This window comes from Leucoraja erinacea, chromosome 2 (genome assembly GCF_028641065.1).
Source record: "Leucoraja erinacea ecotype New England chromosome 2, Leri_hhj_1, whole genome shotgun sequence".
NCBI classification, from domain to species: domain Eukaryota; kingdom Metazoa; phylum Chordata; class Chondrichthyes; order Rajiformes; family Rajidae; genus Leucoraja; species Leucoraja erinaceus.
The window spans coordinates 104,180,461-104,196,797 of NC_073378.1; the positions used below are offsets into that span (position 1 = coordinate 104,180,461).

General features: G+C 38.7%; 1 protein-coding gene across 6 annotated transcripts in view; it reads left to right on the top strand.

Annotated features, from left to right (window-relative positions):
* Nucleotides 1-16,337, top strand: part of LOC129713338 (cytoplasmic dynein 1 intermediate chain 1) — a 150,631-nt gene that overhangs the window by 78,818 nt on the left and 55,476 nt on the right. For 5 of the 6 annotated variants that reach the window (XM_055662341.1, XM_055662367.1, XM_055662325.1 and 2 more), the window contains exons 7-10: nt 685-771; nt 10,679-10,841; nt 11,512-11,611; nt 13,019-13,144. In XM_055662341.1, the coding sequence (XP_055518316.1) occupies nt 685-771; nt 10,679-10,841; nt 11,512-11,611; nt 13,019-13,144 (476 nt within the window). The remainder of the gene's footprint in view (nt 1-684; nt 772-10,678; nt 10,842-11,511; nt 11,612-13,018; nt 13,145-16,337) is intronic. The other variant, XM_055662332.1, reaches the window with a different exon arrangement.

Sequence of the window (16,337 nt, forward strand, 5' to 3'; positions counted from 1 at the left end):
TTGATGGCCGTTTTGTAACCACATCCATTTAATGAGCAGACGTTACCCCATAAGCATCTGGTTGTTTATTTCAAATCTCTGTTGCCCTTTCACTATTTTTGATGTTCTTATTGTGCTGGAAGAATCTCAAGAAACTGCTTCCTTTCATGTAAACAATTTCTTATTAGTTTACCAACTTTAGATTGTCATCACAGCATTGTTTTTTACCCTTTGAGTCTTCCCCCTCTCCCCACGCTAGACCTACATAGAGAGCAGGTACTGGTAATAATTATTTTATTGCTCTTCCAGATATTTTGTATCTGTTTTTGTTCCTTTATCTTGTCTCATTTATTATTTTACCTCATCATTATTCCTTTCTTATTTTTATATCCCGTAAACTTTCCTTTCCTTCACATTATTGCAGGCCTTTGCTTTTGCCTGCTGCCTTTTACCCACCAAACAGCTGGCCTCTCACCCTGACCCTCCTGCTTTAATGTGTGTAAGGATCGGATTCTCCTTGAGTTTGTTCTGAAATTTTTACTTGTTATTAACTTTTTGTTTCTGCAGTTTTGGTTAAAACTTCATATCTTGTAACTTGCTGTCACGTGCATATTCTGTTCTCCCTGCAGGAAAGTTAATGGCTGTAACGTAAGGAATTAATAAGCCCAAGTGATAATTTACCCCTCTACCCAATTTTGTTTCCAGAAGATGAGGATGGTGAGATGCCCGAACTGAATCTCGGAACTGAATCGGAGTTGGAGAACCAAGAGGCGAAAGCTGAAAGTAAAGAAGGTAAATCACTGCCCTATTTTTAATATTTGCAAAATCCTTTGGAGCATGTGTGGGTTGAAAAGTTATTTTTTCCAAGCCATGTTTAATGCTGAATTTATTTTATGACGATTTCTGTCAAAGGTTGCATAATTGATTGGGGTTAGATGGCTGAAAAGGGTCTAACATACTGCAATCAGAAATGTTAACTGTCTTTCCACAGGTGCTGTCTGAATGGCAAAGTATTTCCTGCGTTTTTTGCTTAATTCCATAATTTTCCTAAGTGGTGGTTGGTGATTTTCGATATTTGCTCTTTGCTGGGCGGCTATCAATGAATTTAAATAGCTTGCTGAAACTGTCAATTAATATTTAAATATCACTGTTACCAAAGCTACAATTGCTAAAAATATTAGCAATATTATTGCTTAGGCTTAGGATATGCACAGCATAAACTAGAAGCATAAAGTAAGCCGGTTGCCTTTTAAGATTGTTTCAGGCCATGGTGCGGTGATAGTTTCCAGTTTGGATTTTTTTTTAATTTGCCATACTTCTATGTTTGTGATCGAAACTGGCAATATATTTCTCTCCCAGCAGATGTCACAATTTTCACAAATTATTGAATTTGGTTAGAATCTTAAGTTTTAGGTAAATTTAAAAAAATCACTGGGAATGAGGGAGTAATTTGTACTGGTAATAAATGCTGCCCTTAGCTATTAGCTTTGTGTGGTGTTCCTTTATTTTAAACTTCAAAGCAACTGTACCTCTTCAGAGGGTAGTTAAAAATTAAGTATGTCAGTGCAGAATGAATATCATATCTATGTCAACCAAGCGAAGATTGCCAGATTTTCTTTGAGGATTTCACTAATGTTTGAATAATTTCTCCATAATCCTGATATTTGCAGGATTTTGTGCTTTCCCAGCCTCACATGCTGCTTCCTGTTTGTCAGGAAGTTGGCGATCCCTGACAGGGGTTCAGGCACAGTCAACTGGGAGAGTTTGAAGTGTATGGTGGTTTGGGTGCTTTGGCTTGAAGGTGAAAGGCACTACTTACTGCAAATGGTGGCTTGGGTGTTTTGCTTGAAGTTGAAAGGCACTACTTACTGCAAATGGTGGCTTGGGTGCTTTGGCTTGAAGTTGAAAGGCACTAACTGCAAATGGTGGATTGGGTCATTTGGCTTGAAGTTGAAAGGCACTTCTTACTGCAAATGGTGGCTTGGGTGCTTTGGCTTGGAAGTTGAAAGGCACTACTTACTGCAAATGGTGGCATGAAGTTGAAAGGCACTACTTACTGAAAATGGTGGCTTGGGTGATTTGGCTTGAAGTTGAAAGGCACTACTTACTGCAAATGGTGGCTTGGGTGCTTTGGCTTGGAAGTTGAAAGGCACTACTTACTGCAAATGGTAGCTTGGGTGCTTTGGCTTGAAGTTGAAAGGCACTTCTTACTGCAAATGGTGGCTTGGGTGCTTTGGCTTGAAGTTGAAAGGCACTACTTACTGCAAATGGTGGCTTAGGTGCTTTGGCTGGAAGTTGAAAGGCACTACTTACTGCAAATGGTGGCTTGGGTGATTTGGCTTGAAGTTAAAAGGTACGACTGCAAATGCACTTACTTCCTGTTTGCACTGTATATCGATTTTAGATAAAACGCTACCACTTACGGCTGTGATTTTTGGCCATCTTACTCAGTCCCCCCTCCACTGAGCAGGAGCAGATAATTCTTCCCATCAATGAAAAATAAAAGTATTATTAATGTTTAAAAAATGTTGAGAATCTCTATCCTGTCAATCATGCCATGAAAGCCACACCTTTTCCGATGGGAGGGGGAGGGGGTAATAAAACCTGGAAGTGTGGGTGTGGCTCAGTCTCTGCATGATGGGGGAGGGAGAGTTCATGACTCTGTCTGAGCTGTGAATCAACTGAACACACTAAATGTCTTCTGAACTGTTAGTTTGGCGTTTTGTGTGGTTTTAAGGTGGTTTCACCCTGCATGAAATGGTATGAAGCTGCATTTGAATTTGGTGGCCTTGCACCCTGCTTGAAGTGGAATGAAACTGCACTTGAATTTGGCGGCCTTGCATCCTGCTTGAAGTGGTATGAAACTGCACTGAATTTGGTGGCCTTGCACCCTGCTTGAAATGGTAGGAACATGGATTTGAATTTGGTGGCCTTGCACCCTGCTTGAAATGCAATTTCAAGGAATATTCATGAGTCAACTGCTAGCCCACCAGTCGTGAGTGAGCTGCCAGAAGATCAGGCTTGAGGGACTGAGCTGCCACCCCAAGAACCCATACCAGCCCTCCAAAAAGCCCCCCCACTGGCCACCAATATTGGAATTGGTGGAGAGGTGGAATATTTTGTTGGGGGACCAGCCCTCCCGTGTGAACATGGGACCCAACGGGTCCCACTTAGTCTAGTACAATATATGATTTAAAGAAAAAATCGAATCCACCAGTGGTTTGTACTACTTTTGTTCCTGTTGAAACATTTTTGTTATGAAAGAGCCTTAGAATCTGAGGAAGGAGTCAGATCATGTTATGGAAGCAGAAGCAAAAAATAAAATAAGTAGCCTTAATATCACCATTGATCACTTTATCAACAATTTCTCATATACCATTTTCCAGAAGAGTTGAAATATATGCATGTATGGCTAGGTTAGCTATCCCGACTTTTTGCCAACTCAAAACTTGAATAAAATACTGTCTCCAATGTTGGTTACGTAGATTAATATTATCTTCTTGGGAAATAAAAACAAAATTATCATTTGATGCGGGCATTTTTAACAAGGTGTGTATTCCCCTTGTTGAGTTGCAACCACAGTGCAGTTCTTGCAGTGGTTAGAGGAGGTGGAAAAAAATGGTGATTACAGATTTGTGGTACAGGTTTTAAAATATTGTATAATGGTAAGGAATATAGTGAGGTGGATGATGGCATTGAAGAGCACAGAAGAGGCGATAACTGAGGGAGTCAAGGAATCATACATTCCAATAATATTGGCTGCTGCCAATAATTCTTTACAGCATTACCCTTTTGTGTATGTATTATGAATGCTGATTGTAGATGTTCAGAAAGTGTTGATGTTTAAGCTACAAGGAAAAAAACACGAGTTAAAAATGTAAAACAAGACATTTAGCTGTTCATTATTAGATTGAAAGGAAGATTTAACGATGTTTCGCATTCTATTTAAAAAAAAAATAAGCCAAAGATTGGATGAAAATAAGATAAACTATTTGATGTGATGGGATCAGGAATCACCCTTGGTTGGGTTGCAGCAATATGTGGCATTGACAGTGTGTGCAAGATGGTTAAATCAAGGGAAGACAACAGTAGGATCTGAACCTTTCATCTTTTGACACGAGGGCAAGTGTACTCCCATTGGCTTCATGCTCAAAGAATTGCACATGGCATTTCGTACTCCAGCATTGGTAAAACAATTAGCTGTTGGCTAACTAGCTCTTTGAGCATGTCCCGCCATCCATCCAGATCATGGGCGATGTACTTTATCAGCTATATTTTCAGCACTTTCCCCATATTCCTTTATTCACCTAATATCCATAAATCTATCAATCTATGTTTTGATTGAGCCACTGAACCTCCATTGCCTTCGGGGGTAGATCATTCCAAAGGTTCACCACCCTTTAAGTGAAGACGTTATCCTCATGTCGGTAATAAATGAGTACTAAATGACTGCTCCTTGCTCTCAATCTGTACCCCCAGTCCAACACTTCTGTCAAGAGTAACCTTATCCCTTGCACCAAGCCCATGAAGACCTTCAATGGTTTTATGAGTTTTTAAAAGATTGTGCAACTACTTATAAAACTGATCAATATCATGAGAGATATTCCTGCAGTATGTTTATGTACAGTAAAGATGTAGTTGTATATTGGTCCAATGATGGGGAAACTGGGATGTATTAATTCACTGTATTACAATTCCCTTTCAATTCCCTAACAGAAGCATCAGGGTTGCCAGAGCTTGTGGATATATTTTTTTTTTCCTTGAAATTAAAATGGTTATTTCTGTTTTAATTTTTTAAATTATTGACTTGTAATAAATTGTGTCATCTGGACATGCCAAATGCTTGTGCTGGTTTCAGCACATCACTAGAGCTCCATTAAACATCAGAGGAAAGGGATAATCATTGTGTTCCGAAGAGGAACAACTGACTGTTCCTACGAAAATACAGCTTTGCCAAATAGTGGTCTGGTTACGACATGGTGGCCTGTCTTAATCTGCAGTGTTCCTTAGCATCATGCTTTGATCAACCATTTGTGCATCTGCTGGCTTCTCTAGAAGAAAAAAGGGATAATCATGAAACTGAGATCAAAGTACATTTTCGAGTACCGGTTACTAAAGAGAGAAAAATTATAGATGATTATACAGACAGCATAGAGGTTGGAGTTTGTGGTTACGTTGAAGTATTTTAGCAAGCGTTGCCTCTCCCTGCTGCATGTTTGCAAAAGATTTATTTTCTTTTAACTTGTCAAATGTGAAAGATTCCATGGCATTTTGGAAATAATATTGTGGAGTATTTTTGAGCTTGAAGCCACAAATAAAAAACGTAGTTATATAATTATGCAATGTAGGTCGCTGCAAAATAGTTCCAATGCTCTTAATTTATAACATTTATATTAAGATATCTGAAGGTAATGGGATTTATTTAGATGATATTTCCAGCTATAATAAACATTAGGTTGAAAGCTCTTGGAAAATTCATTCCTGTTCATTTTATAGAAAGATATACAATAATAAAATTGTTATTAGATATTTTAAAACTATCTTTACTGCCATTATTAGTTGTTAGTAACCAAAAGCCAAATAACCCAAGTATTTTATTTTAAATGTTCTAAATATTTAATAATTTTGTACAATAAGCAACAATAACAAATTTGAAAACCTTGTGCAGAATTTCTGCGAAGTTATTGGATGATAATGAACAGTTAAATATATATATTTTGGTACTTAAATATGTACAACACAATACTGCAGGTTAATATTTAATTTTGTTCCAGAGGGAAAAAAAGCAATTCCTTCTCGTGTTCTTTTCCAATAAAAAGTAGGAACTTTTTATCTCGTCATTCCAGTTGGTCAGCGAATTAAATTGCATTTTATAACCAAAGCTATGTATTCAAAATTGTAAGTGCTGTAGAGTCAGAGTTATGCACCATGGAAACGGGCTTTTGGCCCAACCCAATCGTGCAGACTTTGCATATCTAAGCTGGTCCTATTTTTCCCTTATGCTTCTAAACCATTCCTACCCATGTATGGTGTCCTCCGTAATGTTTGGGACAAAGACCCAGCATTTATTTATTTGCCTCTGTACTCCACAATTTGAGATTTATAATAGAAAAAAAATCACATGTGGTTAAAGTGCATATTGTCAGATTTTATTAAACGGTATTTTTATTCAATTTGGTTTCACCATGTAGAAATTACAGCTGTTTTTATACATCGTTCCCCCCATTTCAGGGCACCATAATGTTTGGGACACATGGCTTGATAGATGTTTGTAATTGCTCAGGTGTGTTTAATTGCCTCCTTAATGCAGGTATAAGAGAGCTCTCAGCACATAGTCTTTCCTCCAGTCTTTCCATCACTTTTGGAAACTTTTATTGCTGTTTATCAACATGAGGACCAAAGTTGTGCCAATGAAAGTCAAAGAAGCCATTATGATACTGAGAAACAAGAATAAAACAGCCAAGCATTAGGCTTACCAAAAGCAACTGTTTGAGACGTCATTAAGAAGAAAGAGAGCACTAGTGTGCTTACTAATCGAAAAGGGACTGGCAGGCCAAGGAAGACCTCCACAGCTGATGACAGAAGAATTTGCTCTATAATAAAGAAAAATCCCCAACACCTGTCTGACAGATCAGAATCACTCTTCAGGTGTGGATTTGTCAATGACCACTGTCTGCAGAAGACTTCATAAACAGAAATGCAGAAGCTACAGTGCAAGATGCAAACCACTGGTTAGCTGCAAAAATAGGATGGCCAGGTTAGAGTTTGCCAAGAAGTACTTAAAAGAGCAACCACAGTTCTGGAAAAAGGTCGTAGACAGATGAGACGAAGATTAACATATATCAGAGTGATGGCAAGAGTAAAGTATAGTGGAGAGAAGGAACTGCCCAAGATCCAAAGCATACTACCTCATCTGTGAAACATGGTGGTGGGGGTGTTATGGCCTGGGCTGCTGAAGGTACTAGCTCACTTATCTTCATTGATGATACAGCTGCTGATGGTAGTAGCATAACCCAATTGAGCATGCCTTTTATATGCTGAAGAGAAAACTGAAAGGTACTAGTCCCCAAAACAAGCATAAGCTAAAGATGGCTATAACACAGGCCTGGCATGTATGGTAGCTGAAGGTACTGGCTCACGTATCATCATTGATGAGACAACTGCTGATGGTAGTAGCATAATGAATTCTGAAGTGTATAGACACATCCTATGTGCTCAAGTTCAAACAAATGCCTCAAAACACATTTGCCGGAAGTTCATTCTACAGCAAGACAATTATCCCAAATATACAGCTAAAGCAATAAAGGACTTTTTCAAAGCTAAAAAAATTGTCAATTCTTGAATGGTCAAGTCAATCACCCGATCTGAACCCAATTGAGCATGCCTTTTATATGCTGAAGAGAAAAATGAAGGGGACTCGCCCTCAAAACAAGCATAAGCTAAAGATGGCTGCAATACAGGCCTGGCAGAGCATCACCAGAGAAGACACCCAGCAACTGGTGATGTCCATGAATCACAAACCTCAAGCAAAAGATATGCAACAAAATACTAAACATGACTACTTTCATTTACATGACATTGCTGTGTCCCAAACATTATGGTGCCCTGAAATGGGGGGACTATGTATAAACACTGCTGTAATTTCTACATGGTGATACCAAAATATATAAAAAATACCCTTTCTTAAAATCTGACAATGTGCACCTTAACTACATGTGATTTTTCTATTACAATTCTCAAATTGTGGAGTATAGAGGCAAATAAATAAATGATGGGTCTTTGTCCCAAACATTATGGAGGGCACTGTACATGCCCAAATGTCTTTTAAACATTGTAATTAGTACCCACCTCTATCACTTCCTCTGGCAGCTCATTCTACACATCTACCATCCTCTGTATGCAGGGGTGAAAAGTTGCACCTCCGTTTCCCCATTATATCTTTCCCCGACCCGGTAATATAAATATATATTTTTAAAAAAATTACATTCCATCTTCCTGAGATTAAAAACTGTGACTACTTTATCGTCATGATTTTATATACCTCATCCCTCAGCCTCTCATGTTCCAGGGGAAATTACATCCCAGCTTATCCGGTCTTTCCTTGTAATTCAAGCACTCCTCCTGGTAAGATTCTTGTGAATCTTTTCTGCACATTTTCCAGCTTAATGGCAGGCTATCGAGCGATCTGGATCACATGCCCAATTTGTCCATGCTCATCAATACTAATCCTATTTGTCTGCATTAGGCTTGTATCACTCCATGGCTTTCTGATCCAACCTACCTTTGCAAACCTATGTGGGCACCTATTAAGGAGGAATTACCAAGTTGTGAGAAAAATAAACTTCTGGGTTGTTCATGGAAACTTGAGTGCAATCACCTTTTATGGTTGCTTTCCAGGAGTGTGTACCATCGAGCATTTTCATAGATTGGATAGAGCCACTCTGATTGAGGCGCTGTTTTTAAGAGATTGTGACATTGGATTCTTGAAATTCAGGGGCCACTTGTGCTTTGGGTCCCATCTAAATAGTCTACCTGGGAATTACACACTGGCCCCCATCTAAATAGTATACCTGGGAATTATCTAGACCAAAGGCGCAGATAGGCAGCTCTTCAGAAGGGAGGGCAGATGTGATGAATCAAGTACAGGTAGCACTGAACTGGCATGATTGTAAGTATTAATAGCATATCTAAAGAGGGATGTCAATTCTAGGCTGGAAGGTAATCTAAGCTGGCCATGCACCAGTGATTATAGAAATAAAATAATACAGATAAATGCAGTGCTCCAGAAATTGTGGAGGAGGAAAACTTATAGCGGCCAGATGGATTACAACATAACGGAGCTAGGACCAATCTCCTCTCAGGAGTTGCACCGGTGTTTAGAGATGTTTAAACAATTTTTACCATGACATGCAGACATGACATTAGCATTAAAAAGGTGCAAACAGGATTGGGAGATGCATATATAGTGCAGGCATATGTGTAAAAGCAGGGAGCAAGGTGGAGAATATTGGTAGTCTCCAGGTTACGAACACCCTGCATGTTTGCTGCCTGTACATATGAACAAGCGATTAGGAAACCAGTGCCATTGATTTGTCGGCTTCTGCAGAGTTCCAGGCATCCTCTGTGCTGTGGTAGCTTGGTTTGTGGCAATATGTGAATGACTGTAGAAAACACCCAGGTTTAACCATGTTGGTAGTCTTTGTATTTTATGCAATACATTGCCGGTCTGCTGCATTTCCAATTTGCGACCTGTTCAGATTATGAACAGTTCCGAAGAACAGAACTCTGTCGTAACCTGGGCAGGATCTATGCAAGTGGGAACAAGGATAATTACTGAAAGTTTTCAGGGGAAGTAAAAGTGGAAATAAGAGAGGCAAAAGGAGCGTAAGAAAGACTGGCAACATAGGTGAAAAGGAATCCAAAAAGCTGTGTGAGTGTAGATGTACCTTTTTTAAAACTCTGTACCAAACACAATCACTTTTCATACATAGTTGTACCAGAGATTGCTTTCTCTTGAGTTCTGACTTCTTTCAAGGATTTTTATGCCCAAGTAAGCCACAATACCAAAGAGCCAATGACACTAAAGTCGTTCGTGGGAATACCTTTTGACACATGCAGTTGTCGTGGACTTTTTCATTTTTTTCCCTCAAAAATCCATGTTTAAATAAAAATGTGCTCCGTCACCATTCTTAAATATATCAAGGAGCATTTTGAAAATGTAAATAAACAATTAGGTTCTTAAATGTCACCCAATGGTATTCATCCACTTAACATAATTGGCATAGTCTCTGGTACTTCTATGCCAACTTTAGAAGATGTTAAGTGTTTCTATCCCTGCACTAAGCTTTCTCAATCAATCCAATTTCATATTAAAAAATATCATGGTTATGTTGCAAGGAATTGCAGATGCTGGTTGTGAGTGGTTTATATAATGGAGTGAGTGGTTCTTCTGAGCATAACTCTGATATTCTGGGTGCTTTCTACAAATGAGCTGGATCTCTGTTTTTAAAATACATTTTCCCTGAAGAAAAGTGTTAAATCCAATTTCTTGATTATCTAAAAATGTTGTGCTGATTGAAAGTTTTCATTACATGTTGTTGACTTCCATCCAAATTGATTATTCTGGCTCTATGCAGACTTGTCTGAATATTAATAAAATGTTAAGAGTTTAAATTAAAAGTTTTACTTTTAAAAAATAATTTCTTTTTGCATTTGCTAGTCCTGTAATCCATGTAAGTACAAGCACTTAAGATGATTGTTAGACAACACCAGCTGTTTCTGCATTATGGTCTGTCTTAAGTTATTGTTCTAAAACCTTATGAAGAAATCCAGATGAAAACCTGCATTTTTGAACTGTAGCTGCAATTTTCCAGTGATCAAAAAATGCTGATATTATGCAATACATATTTTAAGCAGAAATAAATATGTTCAACATTTTATTTTTGTAGTACAATTAATTCTTGTACTAACAAAATTAATAAATCTCTGATCAATTTTTACAGGTCTTGTGCATTTTAACTAATCATTTGCTGATCACAAAGATTAGGAATTATTAATGTTAGTCCACTTTGGAAACGGCACGTTAGGATTAGAATTACTATTTATATGATGTTGTTTTAATGTCTACCACATTGTAATCAAGATGTCAGTTGCTTGTGTAATTTTTCAATGTTGTAATTTTTGCTCCTGCTTTTAAAAGCTTCTCCAAGAGAACTTACCGAAGAGGAGAAGCAACAAATTCTTCATTCAGAGGAATTTTTGATTTTCTTCGACCATAACATACGCATCATAGAACGTGCTCTTGCTGAAGATTCCAGCCTCTTCTTTGACTATGGTGGCAAAGAATTGGATGAAAAAGAAGGGTATGTTTTATTAAGTTATTTCAGTTCCGCAGATGATTAAAATAAAAGCCATGAGGTTGATAGCAGTATTGTAAGGGCCATGTCCGTGTATAAAGTATGGTGTCTCTAGTGCAAATTAGTGACTGAATTAGTACCTGTGGCTCAAATAAATGGATCTGCCCTAATTAAAACTGTGACTACTTAGATTATTTGTCATGTCAATAAAACATTTCATTCACATAGTATTTTTCCTGTAATTATATTTATAACAAATGGAAAGCCCTGCATTTTGTTTAAATATTTAGCTGTTAAAATCTCATTCCTCATGCATTAATTAAAACTGTCCACTGTCTAAGAAAAAATACTGTAAAAATAATATGAAGATACATAGGAAGATGTTTCCTTTTAATGGACATGAAACTAAACCCATTGTCTGGTGCAACATTCAGACTGTTCTAAGTATTAATCTGTAGAGCATTAGATTAACCATTTGCCTCTTGTAGGGAGGGAAATATTAGCTGAAGCATCAGTTTCTGAAAGCGACATATAATCACCAAGTTAAAGGCAAACTACAATCACCAAATTATCCTCAATAATTATACTTATCATTTGTATAGTCTCGTAAAGTAGCAAAGAATGAACGATAATCACAAGGGCAAGGGTGTTTTATTACAACTTGTTTTTGTTGCAGAGATTTTCAATCTGGTCTAAACCTTTCATTTAATCGGCAATTTTATGACGAACATTGGTCAAAACATCGTGTCGTGACCTGTTTAGATTGGTCACTTCAGGTAAGAGTTTTTAAAAGTAGTAATTTGTGCAAGTACTGGTAATTAAGTCTGCTTGTTGTGGGTATACTATAATGAGCTTAAAGATACTGGGCCTTTTTCCTGCATGAACTATTTTGAAAACTCAGATGAATTTTACAAGTAATGATTCTGTGATTTGGAGTAGTAGGCCAAGAGAACCTTTTTCAGGAAGGACATGGATATATTAGGTTATTCAAGCCTTTTCTGTCATTCAATTGAATTGTTGCTAATCTCCATTTACCCTACTTTGATCCCATTCTTTAATACCCAAGCCAAGCAAACAATCTTTAGAAGTTTCTAGAGGAGAATGCGCTATCAAATTCAGATGCGACAAGAGAACAGACACTGAAGTAATTTCTTCATTGGGAGGCCTGGCAAGAATTCAGCATGTAACATTGGTGATTTATTTTAATTAAACATGCTGTTGCTTCAAATCTGAAACACAAATATACACTTTTGGTTTCCGTTATTGCCGATGGTCTGTTATAACCGAGCAAGATTTCATTGTATTTAGTTGAAACAAAGAACTGCAGATGGTGGTTAATATACAATAGGACACAATAGGAGTATCTCAACACGTCAAACAGCATCTATGGAGAACACGGATAGGTGATGTTGGGACCTTTCTTCACTTTGTGTTGTTTCACCTTAAAACTAGGTGTCAACGCTGCTGTTCTGCACCAGTGAGCCCTTCTTCAACCCCATCGTTGAGTTGACACAGATGTTGTTGTGGCTCACATTGTAGCCTCTGGCTGTCAGCTTTCTTCAGGCTGCTGCCAACGACAAGGTGCACTCGGTCACCTTGGGGCTCCCTAGGTCCTTCTTCCAAGGTCGATTATGTCGGCGACTCCAGGGGAGGTGGAGGTGGAGGTGGAGGGGGGTGTGGGATGAGGCCGAGTGGACAGTGACGGGTGGAGGAGGAGCTGAAGCTGGCAGTAGAGTGGGGAGCGGATAAAGTGACTGCACACAGGAAGAAGCGGCAACTGGTGAGAGGGGAGGAAGCCCCACAGTAACCAAGCGCATCCATTCTCCTCTCGACCCTTCCGAAATAATTCTTTGATCTAGGATAATGCAATTGAATTTGAGTGATCTTTTGTTATTAATTAATATATATTTGGGTAAGTTGTATTATAAGATCTGTGTGCAAACACACAATAAGTGCTTTGTGATTGGAAGTATTGATTTGCATTCATTTCTAAACCACTTGCCATTGCTGCTAATTAATTATTCAGAGCCTTTGAGAGAAGGACTTTACCAGAGTTTTATTAATTTTCACATTCAAATTCGATCCATTACCAACCATTTTGTTCTTGAGAGTCGAGTAGTAATCCTTCAGTGCAGGTGAACCCAACGGTGCGATAATGAATCAAAAACTTTTATCTATTTCAGTATCCTGAACTGATGGTTGCTTCTTATTGTAACAATGAAGATGCCCCACATGAGCCGGATGGGGTAGCTTTGGTTTGGAATATGAAATTTAAGAAAAACACTCCAGAATATATCTTCCACTGTCAGGTAAGGCCTTGTGATCAGGAAGTATCTTGGAATTGTAGGTTCACACCAAAATATGTTGTGTTAAATATTTCAAGAAGGAACTACAGATGCTGGAAAATCGAAGGTACACAAAATGCTGGAGAAACTCAGCGGGTGCAGCAGCATCTATGGAGCGAAGGAAATAGGCAACGTTTTGGGGCGAAACCCTTCTTCAGAATGATAGGGGGTGGCAGGGAGAACGAAGGAAAAAAAAACCTAAACCTTTTTTTTATTTTATTTTATTTTTTATGTAATTTTTTCCTTCCTTCTCCCCGTCACCCCCTATCAGTCTGAAGAAGGGTTTCGGCCCGAAATGTTGCCTATTTCCTTCGCTCCATAGATGCTGCTGCAGCCGCTGAGTTTCTCCAGCATTTTGTGTACATTTGTGTTAAATATTGGTTTGTTACTCCTTCACATGACTTAATAAAGGGCCTGTCCCACTTAAGGGCCTGTCCCACTTTCCTGAGTCCTCTGCCGAGTTGAAAGGACCTTAACATTTTTTTTTATTTTTTAAATCAAGATTTTTGTGATCTACGAACTCCTCCTCCCGACTATCTTTTTACTCGTGGACTTTTATGTCATGCTGGAAAAAACGTCCTGACTTACCTGATACCCCGAGTACCTATGGCTGACATAACGAGCGGCTATGATATATCTATGGACTCCTAAGGTCTCCTACGGACTCGCTACGGACATTCTCCGAGTTTGAATCAAGGGGAAAACTCGGGAGTAATTCGGGAAAATGGGACAGGCCCTTTAGGTAATTTTTTTTCGGCGGGAAATAAGCTGTCGCCACATGGTCGCGGGGTGATGCCTGTATTGTCATGAGTTGTCTCCTCAAGTGTCGTAACTTTTTTCTTGTCGCCGCTGGATTTTGAAATGTTCAAAACCTTTCGGTGACAGTGGGCTTGATGTTGCCTGTCTTCTCCTGTCGTAGGTGCTGTCGTAGGTTGTCGCCAGGATGACACCAGGTGACGTTGGTTGTCGCCGGGTGCTGACTCCAGTGAATTCCATTGGCGACTACCTACGTCAACCGGCGACAGGTACCGGCGACTGAATTGTCTTCAGTTGGCTTCAGTTGTCACCGACAGGGTTGTTGCTTATCGTAGCTTGTCGCAGGTGGTCGTAGGTTGACTTCGGTTGTCGTAGGTTGTCGCCTTTGTGGCGGTAGGTTGTCGTAGGTGGCTGTCCTAAGTCGCAACGATTGGGATCGCCGGTTGTCGGTAGCCTGCCGTAGCTTGACGTCGACTAGGTGGTAGGTTGTCGTAGACATGGTCCTGGGGGGGGGGGGGGGTCCAGTCGCTGCTTTTTCGGTGACTTGCTACGACTGTGACAGTCACCGAAAAAATCGCCTAAGTGGGTCAGGCCCTTTACTCTCCAATGAAAAGGACTTTGTAGTTTTTAATGGTACCTTTTTTTCCAACAAAAATGAATGCTTCTGCAAAATTTACTATTTTTCACAAGGTTCAATATGAATGTATGGTCTACCACATCAACCAATCATTCAAATATTTTTACCCATCCACATGGAGAAGCTAGAAGCTTTCTATTGATGCATTAAAAAAAAAAATTCACATTTGCTTATTTTCAAGCACCAACTCTCACTAACTGTCCCTTCTGAGGATGTTTTCATATAAGTATTATATCACAAAATAAGGTATGCATTTATCTTAATGTTTTTACTGGAGAATAGCTTTGGATGTGGAAAGCAAGCCCTTTTTAAAGGAGCATTTTGGTACCATCACCCATTGGGTGAAAAGTTGTATTTTATTTTAGTTTAAAGAAAAGTTGTTAAATGTTTGGGAAATAATTTGGACATGACATTGCATCTATATTGAGTTGAGCACTAATTTATCCCATACAGATAGTTATGTACTAGAAATCTTTTTTTTTTTAATGTTCAGGTTTCATCCCCAAAACATGTGGGTTTGCAGGTTAACTGGCCTCTTTAAATTGCTTCTACTGTGTTCTACATCGCATACTGAGTGGTGAGAAAGTGGGATAACATAGGACTTGTGTGAATGGGTGATTGATGGGTCAGCCTGGACATGGCGGGCCAAACTGCCTGTTTCAATGTTGTGTCTTTTTTTAAAGAGCAAGGCTGACATTTCAAGAACAGATGGGTTGAGAATAAATGAGACTTGTACTTGAAATGTTTTTAGGAATGTCAAATTTAAACAGTTGATGTTTGGTCAAGTCAGTAATAGTTGGATCAGTGAATAAAGTAGCAGTCAAAAGTTGTTTGTTAAATGCTGTATGCTTTGCTTTCTGAATAGGGAAGTTTGCCCCATGAATTAAAATGATTTCTGTGTGGAGTATGATTTAATTCATCTCCCCATTGGTCTGCGCATCAGCCAAGTTCAAAGACATTTTACGGGGCTTGATCGTTCAGGGAAATGTTCTTGTTTAAGTAACAGCGCATTGAGGGTTTTTCCATGTGTGCACAAATGCAAAAATACTGAAATTCCCAACAACTGACTTGGTTAGTTCTCAACTCTAATCCACTGTTAAGGGTGTGCAACTTTAATAAGCCAACATGCAGCAATTTCCCAGGATAATGCTGCCTATGAAGGATTTGGGTAAATAGTAAAACAAATTATCATTGTTTGAATTTATTTGAATGCTTTTAAATGTTTTAGGTTCAGTATTATTTTTCCATTTTTTAAATTTGATTTTGTGATAGAAATGAATATTGCAAATCAACTCGGACCATTTTGCACTAAATTCTTGCACCATTCATTCGCTTACATTTCATTTAAAGTTTGTAGTTCCCGAAAGGAAGTTGGCTGGAGTTTTAAGGAGAGATTGGTTAGACAGGCACTGTTTTCTCTGGATCAAAGGAGGTTGAGGGGTGACCTTGTAGAGGTTTAGAAATTTGAGAGGTATGAGTATGGTAGATAGTGCCAGTCCTTTTCCCAGCTTAGGAAAATTTAAAACTAGGCAGCAAAGATTGAAGGAGAGGGTTTATGATTTACAGATGGTCTACGAGAAGTTTTGGTTTGTAGATGTATGGAATAAACTGCCAGAGCAGATGGAGGAAGGTGCTATTAAAACATCAACAAAATACATTTTGACAGTTACATGAATAGTAAAGATTTAAAGGGATACGAGGCCTGTATAGGCAAATGGAGTTAGCTTAGACTGGCATCTTGATCAACATGGATGAGTTGGGCAG